Source organism: Neopsephotus bourkii, unplaced genomic scaffold (genome assembly GCF_033783945.1).
Source record: "Neopsephotus bourkii isolate Nb327-2 ecotype Australia unplaced genomic scaffold, CSIRO-AGI_Nbou_v1 NB_730, whole genome shotgun sequence".
NCBI lineage: Eukaryota > Metazoa > Chordata > Aves > Psittaciformes > Psittacidae > Neopsephotus > Neopsephotus bourkii.
This window is the reverse complement of record NW_026901228.1, coordinates 476,258-493,444: the sequence shown is the minus strand read 5'-3', so window position 1 is coordinate 493,444 and position 17,187 is coordinate 476,258. Positions and strand designations below refer to the sequence as shown.

The 17,187-nt window shown below is 38.6% G+C and overlaps 1 protein-coding gene across 13 annotated transcripts in view; it reads right to left on the bottom strand.

Annotated features, from left to right (window-relative positions):
* Positions 1-17,187, bottom strand: part of R3HDM1 (R3H domain containing 1) — a 90,475-nt gene that overhangs the window by 7,711 nt on the left and 65,577 nt on the right. For 7 of the 13 annotated variants that reach the window (XM_061354324.1, XM_061354328.1, XM_061354320.1 and 4 more), the window contains 8 exons: positions 15,208-15,362; positions 13,632-13,733; positions 9,825-10,085; positions 9,191-9,311; positions 4,183-4,337; positions 3,485-3,633; positions 1,120-1,223; positions 336-503 (listed from right to left, as the gene is read on the bottom strand). In XM_061354324.1, the coding sequence (XP_061210308.1) occupies positions 336-503; positions 1,120-1,223; positions 3,485-3,633; positions 4,183-4,337; positions 9,191-9,311; positions 9,825-10,085; positions 13,632-13,733; positions 15,208-15,362 (1,215 nt within the window). The remainder of the gene's footprint in view (positions 1-335; positions 504-1,119; positions 1,224-3,484; positions 3,634-4,182; positions 4,338-9,190; positions 9,312-9,824; positions 10,086-13,631; positions 13,734-15,207; positions 15,363-17,187) is intronic. The other 6 variants (XM_061354325.1, XM_061354333.1, XM_061354321.1 and 3 more) reach the window with 5 other exon arrangements.

The window sequence follows — 17,187 nt, the reverse complement described above, 5'->3', positions numbered from 1 at the left end:
GAGGCTGCTATTTATACACCTTCATAGATTACCCAAACATTTTGCAGAGCTAAACATTCCAAACCTGATTTAAATGCTTCTGCTAAGTGATGCCTATCTGCTGAAGGCTGCCTCCAGGATGCCTTCATGAAGTTGGCTATTGTTTCAATTAAGTTCCAAGTTGTCATTTTGAAAGTTACAATAACAGCAATTCAGCTGAAGTATTATAAAAAAAGTACTTGCGGAAATGGCATTGAAGTTGCAGTTGATCTAGCAGTTAGCCATGAAATCAATCTGATAATTTACAACAGATTTCCAGACAGAATGGCTTAGATTAAAATCCCAATAAAATATACCTTTTATTGGCTGCATGATGGAAAGACCAGTGGGCGAACTTTTATATGATGAGGGTGGAGACACTATGCTGTAGTGCACAATGGAAGCAGCCTGTTGTGGCTTTGACTTTGATGAAGGTGGCAGTAATGTAGGAGGTGATGGCTTCTGACTTGAATGGTTGCTATAAACTATGAAAGTAAAAGCAGTAAATAAGGCTACCATAAGAACAAAACCAAAATGCCCCACACACCTTTGGGGTATTTAACTTAGATTTTCAGCAGGTCAAAAAGCTACCTCTCCTCTATCCAAACGCAGAACACACAGTTTTCACCTTCTTCTCAGGAATTCTTAAGAAAATTGCTGCTCCTATCCCATTAAGTGAAATATAAAATGCATCTTGAGTAGAAGAGCCTAGCATGCTACTTCCAAAATGTACCTTGCTCATTCTATCAAATGTAAACCCAGATCTCAAAATTTCCAGACCCTTGTAGCTATTCAGGAAAACACGAAAGTCATTCTGCTGACAATGTATAGTTCCCCTGTCTGTCTCAACTCACAAGGAGACATGCAAGGCATTACCATGTACGTTGCTGAATTCTAAGTAACTTGTGAGCTTTCAATGATAAACAAATTGAAATGTCAAGTCAACTGTTTCCAATATGACTTCAAAAATGGAACACAGGAGGAAACATGATACAGTCGCTAATTCTAAATCAAACCCTTGATAGCAAATATCCGGTCACCCAGCATATTAATAGCTACACGTTTTCAAAGTCTTTCAATAAAAAACTTTATTCCCCCAACCTGCACACTGCTGTCCTTGAAGCTGCTGTGAGTTGCATGGTGATGATGTTCTAGGAAACTGTATCTGCTCTGATCCAGGAGGCTGCAAATATCCTACTGATGAACTGTAATAGTAATAATAAAAAAAGAACATGAATGATAGACATTTGTGCTACACTTCTATTTAGTAACAACTGCATTTGCTATCTAGCTTGAGATGCTAATTTTAGAATCAGTAATATTCCCACCTACCGCCAAATCCACTCATTCTTCAGAAGCCTGAAGTTTCACATGTCTTCCCTGGCAAAAAACCTATAGCCCGCACACATTAAGAGGCTCTACTAATTCACCTATTTTGATATACTGCTTTTATATCAGTATTGCTATATGGGTATAAAGACATGAAGAACAATAATAAAACAAAAATTTGTTGTCTTGCCCAGTTAGCCAGAATTAGGTCTCAGTTAAATGATCACCACAGAACCTGCTACGAGGATTCTGGATGGAGCTGGAGCCTGGTCCCATGCAGCTGAGCTAGCTTGTTCAGGACACCAAAGGAGCACACTTCTGCTTCAGTGTAAAGTAATGCTGCTTAAAGAGATGACTGCCTTTCTGTGGCTTTTCCAAACAAGGCATGGGAGAAACCACCTTTCATTTGTTTGTAATACGTAGGAAAACGATAATTTTAAAAGTTTTTTTATGCCAGGTATTTTTCAGGGCATTCACAGGAATTCACCAGGTAAGTAACAGATATGGGGAAGTTCTATCATACCACTAACCAATCATAATTGCCAGAGCTAGAATATCAGGTTGGTGGACAATAATCAGAATGGTGCCTATAGAATCTTGTACTTAATTTCTGTACTATAGACAAACATTCAGAGGGAATGAGGAAAAAAAAAAATTACTTCAAATGGTGGAAAAAAATTAGGTGTATTCCTTTTGGATTTACCATTTTTACCTACATTGTCACAAGAAGTTGGTTCCATCCTTTGTGCCACAGTTCAATTACTTAATATTAAAGACTCACATCCACTAAAGCAGGCAAAACTCAGTGAAAACTTTGTATCTACATGGCATCTGTGATTTCACACAGCTGCTCCTGTCTGATTACAGCTTTCAGTAGTGACTTGAAGGTGAGAGACTACAGAGTTCCTGCAGACCAGTACGCTGCCTTCCTTGCCAAAGTGCTGCAACATAACCATCATGATAAAAGCAAGATGCTGTCATTAGCTGCTAGTCTGCTCTTAATTCCTAACAAATGTTTCCCTGTTCAAAATAGGGGGACATTTAAATGATGCAAAAGTCAATCAAGTACCAGAACTTACTTCAAAAAAAGTCTGGGGTTATGCCTACCTATGACTTCATTGAACATCAAGTATAACTACAGAAGAAAAGAATAAAGAACCTTCAGACACAAAAGAATTCAGGTTTCAGTAGATGAAGCCATGCACTGGTAACACAAATACTATTTATGTCTCTGCACTTACAAAAGGATCAAGCAAGCTTCATACTCTTGCTGCTTGTTTAAAAGCTGCAGGAAAGTTATTTTAAAACAATGCACATAATTAAAAAAATAAAAATTTGTAGTAAGCATTAACTATAATGAATTCCTGCCCATCTGTTCTCTCACAAATACTCAGATTGTGCTGGGGACACAGCTGCATACACAGGGAGATCTGTACATGTAGACCAGGACACCAAGACAGGTGAAAAGATAAAACAGAACCCCAGAAGTTACTTACCAAACAAAAGCTGAGCACATGAAAAACGTTCCTACACTTGTTTCATAGCCAGCTTTATGCCAGCAGTCCTTGCTAGCAACAGAGGAAATAAATCCAGGAAGAAGGGAGGGGTGCAGGGAAGGTGTTTTAAGGTTAGGTTTTCTTTCTCAGTATCTTGCTCTGATTTGATTTCATAATAAATTAATTTCCCCAAGTCCAGTCTGGTTTGCCCATGGCTATAACTGGTGAGCCATCTCTCAAACCACAGCCTTTTGTTCCATCTTATCTCCCCTGTCCAGCTGAAGAGGGCAGTGATAGAGCAGCTTTGGTGGGCACCTGGCATCCAGCCAGAGTCAATCCTCCCCAGGAAACAACTTTTCCTGACTAACAGGTACGTCCCAATTAAGCCAGTACTGGTTATTTTAGTTAATTGCATAAGAACAAAACTAAATAGGTAATAAAGTGTCCATAAGCCTGCCTTTACACTGCCTTTTAATATAGGCAATACTACAGTGTAATAACTGTTAGTTATTACTAATAACTAACTGTTATAATAATATATAAATATATATTATATATAATATATATATAAAGTAATAACTGTTAGTTATTACTAGGCAATTAAGCCTATTTTCTGAGAAATCAAACAGCCAAAAGCTCACCTTAAATTATTCTGTTGACCTGACGGAATGACACTATAGTAAACTGGCATTCCTGTTGCGGGCAATCCTTGACTTGACTGATTAGGAATTATAACAGGCTGTTGATATGTCTGCTGGGGCACTGCTTGGGAACCTTGAGGCACCGAAACCTGCAATTGAGAACACATTAACACTTTCTTTTGCAGACAGTGCTTTTTGCTGCCTCCTGTCCACCACCTAGTTCATATAAAAATTAAACCCAAACAAACAAAAAACCAGCCCAAAGCCAGAAGCTGAAACTTCTGCTGGAGTTCTCTAAATCCAGAAGACTAGCGATAACAATAGTTGAAATGACAGTGCTTTATTAAAGAAAAATGTTATCTTCTTTCCCCAGAAATTGTTGATTCTGAGGGACTCCATCAATTAACAAAAGAGATCTTCTGTACAACAGAAAGCAGGGTGGTGGGGATGGAAATTGTTCTTCACCATCCTCTGAATTGCAATTAACACAGCACTTGGTTCTTAACAGGACTACAATTCGCACACTTGCAACAGATTTTCTTCTCACTTCAACTGTGGCACGTTTTGTTTGGTTGGTTTTGTCAGCTCTGACACCTACTTGCAGCTTTCTACCATTGGCAAAGCAAAGCACTTCAAAAAAAAAAATAAAAAAATCACTCAAACACGCAGAAGAGTGATTAGAAAGTTAAATGACCCACCTGGTAAGATGGCACTGAAGGATATGGAACAATCACACCTTGAATTTGATTCCCAACGCTGTTGTGTTGGCCACTGACTAAATTTTGATTCTGAGACTGCTGAACTCCAACTAAACCCTGGTAGTTTTGCTGCTGGTTGGGCAGGATCTGGTAACCTGAAATTATACATTTAAATCTTACTATGAAATAATGACCGTATTTTATACACAGTTGCCTATGTGGAAATGTATCTGTAGCTTTTTCCAACAGCTTTTTTTAATCTGGCTTATCATGCATATAAAAAGAAGCCAACATTAACAGATTTACTCATTTGGATCCAGTATGAAACACTGTACATACTATCTGCAATGCTGCTTTCACATGCTTGCAATGTTTATTTACACTCTATGTGAGTTACATGCATTAACACCTTGATTTGATAAGTGAAAGCTGAAAGCATTTGAGAAAAGCATGCTAGGTAATATCAAAACCAGCAAATTGTCTATTAGGATGAACAAGGCCATTCTAGGGCCTTTATAGTTTTGAAATTCTAGTAATGCTAAATTCTCCCAGTAGCTCAGGTGCCCTATGGATAAGAGCATCTTGACTATGATTCAAAATTGAATTGTACTTCAACAAAATTTGTGTAAGGCATGTGCGCAAATATTCTGTAAAAGGGCATTTTCTACTGAAATCTGTAATGCTGAAAACAACTGGCAACTTAGAAAAATCTTCCATGTAAAAGGTATGTTTGTATACAGTGGAAACCATTTTATATTCAGAGTTATCGTGGGGAAAAAAAGATTTTCATGTTCACTCCTCTACAGCGCCTCTACAACTATTTATTACTGTTTAAACTGCTATCTTTCAAAAATGGCATAAAAACAAATCCCCCAAACTCCCCCAAAAACAGAACAAACCCCCCCCTCCCCCAAACCAAGCATGCTGGATGAGGCTTTGAGCAACCTGGTCTAGTGGAAGGTGTCCCTGCCCATGGCAGAGGGTCCGAACTGAGTGATCTTTATGTTCCCTTCCAACTTAAGCCATTCTATGATTCTGTGAGTGCCCCCCCCCCCTTAGTATACAGTAGACAATTGCCACCATGATCACACACATGCAGAACACAAGTAAAATTCCTTCTGTCACATTCTGTTACACAGGTATGCACTACTTACCACATCAGCCAAAACCCGTAACTACCAGTGTTTCTGAGACAAAGCCAGTTACTGCTCCAGAATAACAGAACTGGGCCTGTCAAGATGCACTGACAGCACTAGGAGTCCGTTTCTGAATTGAACACATTCACATTCTACTGACCTTGACATTCCCCGTCCTCCCTACCTGGGTGTGGATCTATAATACACCAAATCTAACTGCAAAAACTCACTTGGATTTTTTCTTTTTTTTAAACTATGTTTAAGAAGCGGTGTGTTCTAGTCTGAAAATCAGTCAGTTAACACAAAACACATTTTTGTAAACAAACCCCAGCAGCACTCATTGATGGTATACATACAGGGCACAGTGAACACTGTGAATTAACAGTCTCAGCTGGCTGTCTTTATGGAAATAGCAACAATGAAGACTTAAAAGACTGTTAATATAATCAAATATTGTTTCAGAATATGAAAGGGAAGAAGGTTCAAATTTTAAAACCAAGAGACATATTCATTAGAAACACACAGCGCACTATAAATATTTTCAGAGTACTAGAAAGAACTTCAAAACAGTGCGTGCTTCAACTGGGAATACTAATTAGAATTTCTAAGAACTCTTCAGTTTGAACTATGCACAAAAATCCACTTCATCTGTAATAAATAAAAAGCTTTGTTACAAACGGATCTATGGCACTGAAAACGCAGCAGAACGTGAAGCTGCGGTAGATGACATCCAGTCAATACAGTTGCAACCTAAACCCCTCATTTCCCAGAAATTGCAATGTAGCTGTGAATATTTCTCGGCTTTTTCTGGCACTTCCAGAGACAGACATGATCAATTTTGCAAGCAGAGAGAACTGGAACAATATGAACTGCCTGCCAAGAAGGTTCCCCACAGCATTCCAAAGAATGCTCTCTTTTTAGCTTCACAGTTTCACCTCTGCCTAGAGAGTGGTCTGACAGAACTGCAGCACTCAGCAGAAAACCCACACCTGCCATAATAGCAGATTGTCTCATTAAAAAGAAGCTGAAACAGGAGATAAAAGAAGCGTGTTTCTTAATATTTACACAATTAAAAAGAAATCACTATTCATAGAAGTTCACTTACTGAATACAGAAATACATTTTCTGAAGAACACATTAAGAGTAAGAAACAGCCTTTATTCGGGAACAGAAAAGCAAGTACAATCACTTGGTTGACAAGCTGTGAGTATAGCTTGACAACAACTAATGCAACTATAGCTGTTATTACAACTGTAATAGTTTTATCACTGGCTATTGTGAAGCAGAAGCCAGCTGTACTTCAGCTGATACTCTTACAGTAATTGTAGTTCAGATAAGATTTTTAATGAGCATGTAGTTAGGTCTCATGGTAACTGGACCTTCATTATCATGGCAATCAGAAATGCCTTTTTCTTAAGGAGAGTTTTCTTCTCCCAGTATCTTTTGGGCAACCAAAGCACTCTTATTAGAAGTTAGCCCCCCAGATATTTCACCTGAAACCCCTTTAAAAAGGAAGCCAGGAAGCAGCTGAAAAAGAGACCGGTTCACTGTGAGAAATGTAAACCTCTCAGACAGTGTTACGGCCCCGAATCCAACAGCTCATAAATAAAGTCAGGCCAGTCCATAATATTAAACCCCAAAGTGGCTTCAGTTGCCATGCTCTCAGAAGTGGTCATCTTTTAGCTTAATTGGTGTTTGGAGAGTTGTTTCATAGTGACCAGTGTGTAAGACGAATAAACCCCATGGCTTTTAAGCAATGCATGATTTGTTAGTTCTTATTTTTGACCAGACACCTTGCTGTATTAGCCAAGGAACTGTCTTTTCTCTCAAAACCAGACTTTGCCAATAAGCATCAACCATTTTGGATGCAGTTTTGTGTCAACCTAATATAAATATTTACTGTTTAAAATGAATATACAAGAGAGAATTTCAAAATACACAAATCTCATGAACAGTTCACAGATCAGAAAACATGATGTGGAACCCTCCATTGCAAGAATGCCGATTCAAATTTGTCTATAAAGCAGTCAATGAGAGCCAGCAATGGCTAGATAGCAATTTGGAGATAGCAGCTGCTAGTAAAATACTTCTGTCTACCACTAATGCTAGTAAATACCAAATAATCAAACAGGATTGAATGGAATTATTGGCTGGACCATCCCTTCACTACTAAAATGTAATCCTTTGATGTTAAAGCAGTAAAGTCTGCACAGCTTTCTTACTTTATTTCTTCTAGGATAAAGAGGGAGATTTTCACTCCTGATGTTTTTCATCCTGTCCACATTACAGGCAGTGAAATTCAGTTAAAATGTAAAGAGCGAAAAACATACAAGAAAGAAATTAATAGCAACTGATTCCTCCCTTTACATCTTGATGCTGATGCTCCCACACCCCATGCTTTCAACTTCACATTGATTTAGTTAGCTCCATACATACACTGGGCTCTCTCTGATGTGGAGAGTGTGTGTGCTATTTGCTAGGGTGTAAATGGGGAAGTAACCCCAGCTGAGCCTCAGACTTTCTGCTACTAGGTAGTCTAGGTATTAAAAATTCAGAGGGAGGAAAGCAGGCTGTATAATACAGCTGGATAATCTTTTTAACACCAGTGGACAGAACAAATGACAAAAAAAAGAGTAATTTGTTTTCCTTCAAGAAACTGTCAATATACTTCCACTTCTGCAGAGTGAGAAGCAGTGATCTGTTCTGCAGTAAGCAGGTACTAACAGTATTTTAAAGTGATCTGACAACCCTGCCAGAAGTGGGCATCACATTTTGATGATTCTGCAACGAAATAATCCCGTGTACATTTGTGAACTGAACCATGAATAGCAACTTCAAGCATCGCTGCTATTGGAGCACTTCCTAGAATTGCAAAGAGGGAGACATCCCTCTCACAGGCTACTCAATAGAACAGCTATAAAGAAACCCAGTTAAACTGGGTAAAAGCTGATCTTTCATTCTATTTCTGTAGAGCAACACAGGAGCAGGGTGAGAAATTAAAAAATTCTTCCTTCTGAAGGAAACTCAAAAGGACACCAAGTCTAACATATTCAACTAAGATGTTAACAAAAGCCGGATTTTTAAGGATTTCTGCCTTCAAGCATCACCAGTTACTGCTGAAAGTTCTGACTGTGAGTCAGAAGTAAATCTGTTTCAGGAGCTTCTCTTACTGGGGAGGTCACAATGATATTTTTAAGTACAGATTATCAGAATGGTGGTAGCTACGGTTACAATTTGTAAGGAAAGGACAACAGGAAAGAAACATGACAAAAATGCAGCTTGGTAAAATCCCTAGAAAGGTAACTCAGAAACAACTGTAAAATCTTCAGTAAAAACAGGAGGAGCAGAAAACTAGTTCTAACCACCTAAGTCTCATTATATATTCTATTCAATACACAGATACCTTTGATCATAGGTCAGGAAAGACAAATTAAAACTGTTATCACTAGTATCTTCTGCATAGTGCTCTTTTTATGCCACAACACCTAAAATTAGTATCTTTTGTTTACATCTTTCAGTTAAGCTACATATCTACAATGTTACATCACTTAAAGGTACTAATTCATCCAGCTTTGTAAGTTACTAAAAAGTTAATTACTAGGTTACAAGTTTTTGAATTACTCAGTTCTAAACTTAAAAAAAATGATCCTATAACTGAAGTTACAGCACTAGCCACTCACAGTAATGGCTTAAATCTCAAGTTTCATGAACAACCAACTCAGGTTTTTCCACCTTAGGTTAGTTGCATTTCATATCCCATATTTGAACTTCTGCTTTACCTGAAATTTTACAGCAAAATAAGTTTAACAAGCAAAACCAGGAGGAAACACACATGACATGTTCCAATGAAATGTAGAAAGAGCTCAACAAACCTGTCTGCTGTCCTGGCTGTGCCAATGGTTGGTTTTGCTGCGTGTTGTAATGGACAGAAACAGGTCGGTATTGTTGACTGGAGTGCGGATACTGACTGGGGGTACAATAGCAAGCTGGCATCTAAAACCAAACAACAAATAAAGAGATTCACTACCTGCAAGCTTATAGAAGGCACGCATCTAAATGCAAAACCAATCACATGATAAAAGACACAAGACTTACTAAAAGGTGTGACTAATGTTGAACAGTTTAGCAATTAAAAATACTTATACTAGATAAATTCCCTCTTTAACAGCTGACTTCTGCTTTCACTGTAGAAGTGACAACTCCCAATATCCATAAAGACACATCTAGAAAACTATGCAGAACATAGTTTTATGCGCTTTTATAACATAGAGTTTTACCAGTCAGATGTAAGAAACAGGAAAGCCTTGGTGATTATTGCTCCTCAAGTAAATTGAAGTATTTCATTTCAAAGCACATAAACCAGAAAAAAAGCCCTCAACCCCAGAATAAATGTATACAGCTGCAATGTAACAGAGAGCCCCACATCATATGAAAAGCTCATTAATAAAAGAGCATGATCCATTTTTAAACACAGCTTTTGGGAGGATGGAAACGGGGCCACTGTACCTGTGGCACAGGTTGCTGCATATATCCCTGCTGTGGGAGTACTTGCTGGTTGACAGGGTGGCTAGATGTTGAGTAGCCTGGAGCAGAAACTGGCTGGCCAGACGGTGGTGGAGGTGGAGCAGCTGCAATGATATAACCGGACTGCTGTGGGGGCTGGAGGACTACAGTGGACTGGAACATAGCAGTATGAGGTTCAGCTGGATCAGCAGGTGCCTGGCGGGCAAGACTCATATGGCTAAATTGTGATCCTAGGTTGTCTTGCTATAACAGGTAAAAAGAAAAGAGGAATTACATTCATAATGTACATTCAGTTTCATATATGCATGTCTCAAATTAATGTACATCAGTAGCATCAGCCAAAGAACAGGAAAGAACAAGAAGCAACACAGTCATACATCATCTTCAGGGCTGATGGCACGAGAGAACATCCACATTCAGACACTTCATTCATTTTACTACAAATACTCAAATTTTGGATAACATTTGCTTCCACGTACTTATTATGAGAATTCAGATGTCAAAAATAAAAGTCAGGATTTATGTCACTAACATTTTCTGACTAGACTCCATGTGAAAACTAACCCCAGTTAAAATAGCAGAGGGCATTAGTACTGCTGAAGTAGTTTTTCTTTTCAGGAGTGTAAGTTAATGAGGCTCTAATCCTGAGTAACAAGGCACGCTCCTCTAATTTGGTATTATACTGCACCCAAGGATTAATTTTTTTTATACCCTGAAATCAGGTAATTGCTCCAAGAAATGTACTCTAGTGGTTACCTACTATCTATGTCTTATTAACATCTGAAACTATGATAATGACTGCCCTGAGCACTGCAGGAGTCCTGTGAAATTTGAGCAGTCTATTACTATAGCCCCAAGCTCATTTTCTTTACAAGCAATTCAGCATCAAATTATCAACATCCTGGTAATAGGAATTGATCACTAGTATTGTAATGTTGTATTAAACAAGAAGATTTGGTTCATACTTCAAAAGTGGACTCTCCAAACATGGAGAAGCACCAAAGAACACTTGATCCTCTCTTAGATCATCCTGAAGAAGAGAAGAGTTAATCAAGAGTAAGTGTAAGCTCTGGCTTTTACTGGTTAGCTACATTCACATGAAATTTTATAGTTCCAGGCTATTATTCTTAATTCCAGCTCGAAATATGAATTTGCACCTGAAACTTTATTTAGAATATCTTTACAGCTTAAAAAGATCCATTTTCATTAGATCAACAATCTAACTTTGCCTTTTGCATTTCATTCTTTAATGACACCTATTAATGCAACTATAATGCTTTTTCTACACTGGATTTTACATTCTGCTTTTCATAATATCTATTTCATAGAGGAGATACTGATATTTAATTGTGAGTTAACATTTGCTCTAAAAATGTCCAACGGATAAACCCAAATAATACACATTTATTTCTGTTACACTACCAAGAATAGTAAATTCTGATCTGGTCAGTTTGTGCTACAGTGATATGCATAGTACGAGCATAATTAACCATTGACATAATTAAATAAGGGTATTGCCAATAAATGGGTAAGGCAGACTTCCCTGGTACCAGCTACAGTTGTGTTGTATTTAGATTATGAACCAAGACCATCAATCCTTTAACTATAATGCTTAAGTTACCATTAGCAGGAATAAATTTTTGAAACTGCCAGCACACTTAGTATCTGAACCCATCTCCTGAATGGGAAATGCTCCAAAATTATGATGATCCTGGAAGGAGTGTCATTCTCTGCTTTAACAGCCACACGCCTGACAATGACTGTGAATCACAGCAGATACACCTGAATTAGCTGCTACCAACAGCGATTCAGTCATATGCTAAACTCGCACAGGAAGGTCACACTGGCTAATTAAACATTCCCATTTCATTGCCAAGAAAGTAAGAGTTATACTGACGGCAGTCCACACATACTCAAACTCTAACATGAGAAACAACACTGCTAATAAAAAACCCACACCCTCCACAATATGCAATTCCTTTTAGAGTTGTGTACCTGAAGTACAGTTACAGTATAGGTTTAATTATATGCAGGCTATTGAATTCAGAGAAATATCCATCATTAGAAAACATTTCTGATTAATGTTGGAAGTAACAACAAAATAGAAACTCTGAATACATACTAAAATATCTATTGGATAACACTGTGGCTGTCCCCTAGGTGCCCACCAAGTCCCTCTTCACTCCCCCACCATTAGCAATACAGGGAAGGAAAATAAGATGAAAAGCTCACAAGCCAAGAAGAGGACAGGGAGACTGCTCACCAATTACCACCACAGGCAAACAGACCTGACTTGAGGAAGATTCATTTAATTTATAGCAAATTCATAAGAGAGCAAGATAGTGAGAAATCTAAAAAACAACACCAGCTTCCCCCCAGTCTCCCTGCTTCTTCCCAGGCTCAGCTTCACTCCCAACTCTTCTACCTCCTCCTCCGAGTGTCACAGGGGGATGCCGATTGTGATTAGTTCATATCACTTCACCTCTGCTGCTCCTTCCCTTCTCAGAGTCTTTCCCTCCCACAGGAGATAAGTCTTCCATGGATTTCCCCGACATGAGTCCTTCCCACAGGCTACAGGTCTTCACGAACTGATCCAGGGTGGGTCCCCCATGGGGTCACAAGTCCTGCAGCAAACCTGCTCCAGTGCAAGCTCCTCTCTCCACAGGGCCACAGGTCCTGCAAAGAGCCTGCTCCAGTGTGGGCTTCCCATAGGGTCACAGCCTTCTTTGGGCATCCCCCTGCTTTGGGTCCTCCATGGGCTGCAGGTGGAGATCTGCTCCACGGTGGACCTCCATGGGCTACAGGGGACATCCTGACTCACAGGCTGCAGGGGAATCTCTGCTCTGGTGCCTGGAGCACTTCGTCCCTTTCCTCTTTCTGACCTTGGTGTCTGCAGAGCTGTTTCTCATTCTTTTTTCCTCTCACAGCTGCTGCACAGCATTTTTCACCTTTTCGGAAATACATTATCACACAGATGCCACTGCTGTCAATAGCTGACTCATCTCTGGGCAATGCAGGGTTCTGGAGCTGCCTGAAATTGGCTCTGTCTGACACAGGGGCATCTCCTGCTCTTTTCTTGCCCCATCCCCTGTGCTACCAAAACCTTGCCACAGAAATGTATTCATTAGAGCATGACAGCAGTCTAGGGAGTTGAAAAAGCCTCGACTTTTGACCTGGACTCTAGCTGAGATTCTGCCTTGGATGACTCTTCTCATTTACTAGGTTTCAGTTTCAATTTATGTGGGGTTTTTTTTCTGTTTTGGGTTTTAAACACTGAAGACAAAGATATTTAATTTCCAGCTTCTATTTACGAAACAAGGGATGCTAGTGAGGTAGGAGGATTGAAAGTTCTGGCAAAGTGGACAGAAAAAGGTAACCTCAAAAAACCAGAACAGCCAATCCTCAAAATGTATTAGTGTTCAGCAGAAGAAAGAGTAGACAAAGAAGCAACAAGAAGGGATGTAAAGAGGTTAGCCAGAGACATAAAAAGGTACTGACTGGCTAACAAAACAGTATTTGAAAGCTGCTCCTTTTCCAAGGAAAATAATATATATCTCAATACAGAGATATATAGATACAGCCTTATTGGTACAACTTTCTGCTGAACTTGAAGCAAACACATTAAAAACCTCAGGAACTGTTCTCCCCTTCTTAGTAACATTTCACTGAGATTGAAAAGGTAGCCAGTCATTACACTCGTGTCACACATCATTACAAACAACCAAGCAAAGGTCAGCATCCACTTAAGATTAACCCATGCAAGGAGGAGATGATCAGAAGATGTAATACCACAGAATATTGCTGTGTAGAGGAGACTGGCAGGAGCGGGGGTGGATAAGAGACTGCTGAGTACTGAACAGGCTGGGAAGAAGGCTGCAGAGGCCGCATAGGCTGAAGAAAGAACAGGTTTATAAACATGGTTAACATCAGAGTAAGAGAAGGGAAAACAAAGTTGAAGTCTTTTGTAACAGAAAAAAGCAACTATGCTCCATTATGAGACAGGGAATGGATGCATCTTTCTTTCTTTAAGCTCAAGACTGCATAGAATTAAGACTGAAGTAATTATCAATATCCCATTCTCCCACCAGAAATAAATTTGCTTTTTGTATGTTATATTAACCATAAGCCAGCAAGTTGCTTCTATAAAACTGTTACTTTTAGAGAGATTTTTTAAATCTATTTATAAAACTACACATGCATTCTTAAATACAAGTTGTTTCAAAGCATCTAAATGGAGAATGAATTTACTACTAACCACAGATTAAAACATATTACTTTCACTTATTCAACAATACTATTTTCTCTAGACTGTGGTCATTTGAACATCAGAGAGGTATAATTGCTGATGATATTTCAGGCAGTTTCAACTCCAATATCCACTGAGAAGAACAGTGTAGTATTAGTCTCCTATTTAATCATTTGCAAGAATCATGGAAGTAGTTGTGAAGAAAATTGCAAATACCCCATATCCCACAAACTAGATAGGGAGAAAGAGCACAAATGAGCCTTTTTCAAAACAGAGCACCTCTACTGTGGCATACACAGAAGAGTAAGTCAGGGTTAAATGAATAAAGGTTTAGATGAAGTTCTATAAATAACTTCCATAGTTTAAGAATGGAAAATTTGAGAAAAATTTGAAAATACCACTGGACACTATAGCCAGTAGCTTGGTGCCTGAAATAGCAGCTGTGAAAAGTAGAACCCTCCTTTTCCTCCCCATATGCACTCTTCGCTTTTCTTCTTCAAGGACTGTGGTCACCTTTAATCTGGCTGATTCTGCTCAATTCCTCTTGTATAAAATGATGATAAAAATATATCCCATATTTCAGCATACAGTTTTGTGAGTAGAGTAAGCCAAACCACTACTAAAGAAGTGGTCCCATTCCACCAGTCCCAAGCTACCTCTTTCATGCCATGACTACTGCTTGTGCAGTACAGCCCAGGAACTCACCTGGCTGAAAAATACCTTAAGACAATGACACAAAGTTTTCAGTTGGATTAACTCTCTTCCCAGATTGCTGACTACATTACTGTTAATGTCAGGATAACCGCACAGTCTGACTACTCTAAAGGCAGAAACTCTTTTCCACAGCAACCTAGGCATGGTATGTTCTTGATACCATTACACTTTCATAACTAAAATATCTTCTACATTTTTAAGAAAAGACTGCCTCTACCACGTTCAGTTACTAGCAGAATGGATAGTTCTGAGGCCTAGGGGGAAAAAGTCCAGCTACCCATATCTGCATAGCTCTTACTTCTCAACATACACTTCAACGGAACAAATCTATCGATCCCTTGTCATCAGACAGCAATGTGACAGTATCAGTCATCAATATAAGTATCATGTATTTGACATGTGCACCTGTGAGAGGATGTGATTTGCTGCTGGCTGTTGCTGAGGTGGTGCAGGAAGAGGCGGCTGTTGTGGAGGTCCAGGCACTTGGGTCCTAACAGGTTGCTGAGGCATAGGAGGATTGTACACAACTGGAGTGCCATCAGGATTCAGGAATGGCTGACCTGAAAAGGCGAAGAGAACAAACACAACCAAATGACAGCCAGATGCATCATTTAAGTCTGAAGAAAACAAAACCAGATGTATTTACAAGGCAAAATAATAATAAATTTTGAAAATAAGTGATGTCAAACTGGTTTACATGACAGATTCATGCCAAACCCCCACAACTACATTTATAACAGCAATGACTAAACAAGCCTCATTTGACAAACTACAGGCAGTGAAAACCCAAAACATGTAAGGTAAACAAAGATAACCCAGTCTTTACTTTGTGAACACAGATAAATATCTGTTATATCCTGCTTGTTTTGAAAACTCGTCTTTAATTAAGTGGATTGAAAAGGGCAGGAGTAATAAAGGAAAATCCTACTAAAAATACTATTGTAAGTTCCTTTTAAAAGGCAATTAAATGAATCTCCTTTAATCAGTTTGAACACGAATCAGAACAGAGGAGAGCTTAAAGGCAAATGTTTTAAAAATGTATATACACATATATACATTTATATAAGCAGTAGCTGCAACAGTATTTCCCTAAATGCTAATGAGACTACTGTCAAAGGACTCTCATACCCTATTCATAGATGAATTGGCTTTCAGCTTTCAAACTGAATAGTGTAGTATTAGTCTCCTATTTAATCATTTGCAATTTCAGTATTACAGCAGTGGGCTAATGAAAAAGAATTACAAAATAAACTACTTCAAAGTAAATTATAAACAAACAGTGATTTATTTTGGTGCCTGAGTTGGGAAAAACAAATCAAAGGAACAAGAAATTAGCTCACAAGGGCCTGTGTCTAGCTGCTTAATTACATGTGTCTGGCATTGGTTTGTTTTGATACTTAAGGTCCAAAACTGATGTAAACTTTTCTCTCTTCCGATACAAGTATTTTCTTGTCTGAGATTCTTTCCAGAAAGGTATAAACTGAGACTAAAGCCTCTACACCCTAGCCAGGGTCCTCTTAAAGTAGTGCTCCTCCAGACTTCTTTATCTCATCATATTTCAGTAAGACTGGCCAACATTAAAGTGTAAACTTGCTGCAGAGAGGACTGAGGCAATTAATGCAAGAGGCAGACAGGAAGCATGAACTGATCTGCAAAAGGAAGCTACATATATTATGCAGCTGGACTGCATGCAGGCGATCGAGCTATATTCAATTTAGCTTAATGGATTTCTCTTTAATGCTCAAGAATTGGCAATGTTCACAAAAACAGGGAGTCAGCCTTTATTTCCTTCTACTGCTTTCTGGTAACCATGAGTTCTTAACTTGTTTCCTGTAGTGGCTGAATAAGAACTCTTTTCCTAATTATCACCTTCAACTACTGAGAACAACTCTGTTGACCTAAGGTCATGAGATCCTGTCAGAAATACTGAGAAACTAGTTATGTTTTTTGAACTGTGACTGTCATCTGAAACAATAAAGCCAGATGAGCAGTTACAGAACATTACTATTCAATTACATTTTAAGTTACCTATTTATCTGAACCTAAATTATTCCCAATGCTGGAAATGTACTTTACCTTCTACTACACACTCCAGACTCTCATTAGGCTTTACCGTAATATTCTGTTATGTAAGACTATTAATAAGTGTTTTAAATACATTAAAAGATGGATAAAATGTAGTTAGAATCACAATTTGAAAATTAAGCTGATTTTAATTAATAAAAAAGACAGTCAAGTCTACAATTCTGCTGCCTTTTCCGAGGGGGGTGCAAGTACAAGATGCTTTCAGATTAAAAACTTCACAACCACATTTGTTTCTCTGCCCTTCCCTGTTGCTATGTGGAAGTCCCACCAATGTAACAGGGAAAATGACCAACAGTATAG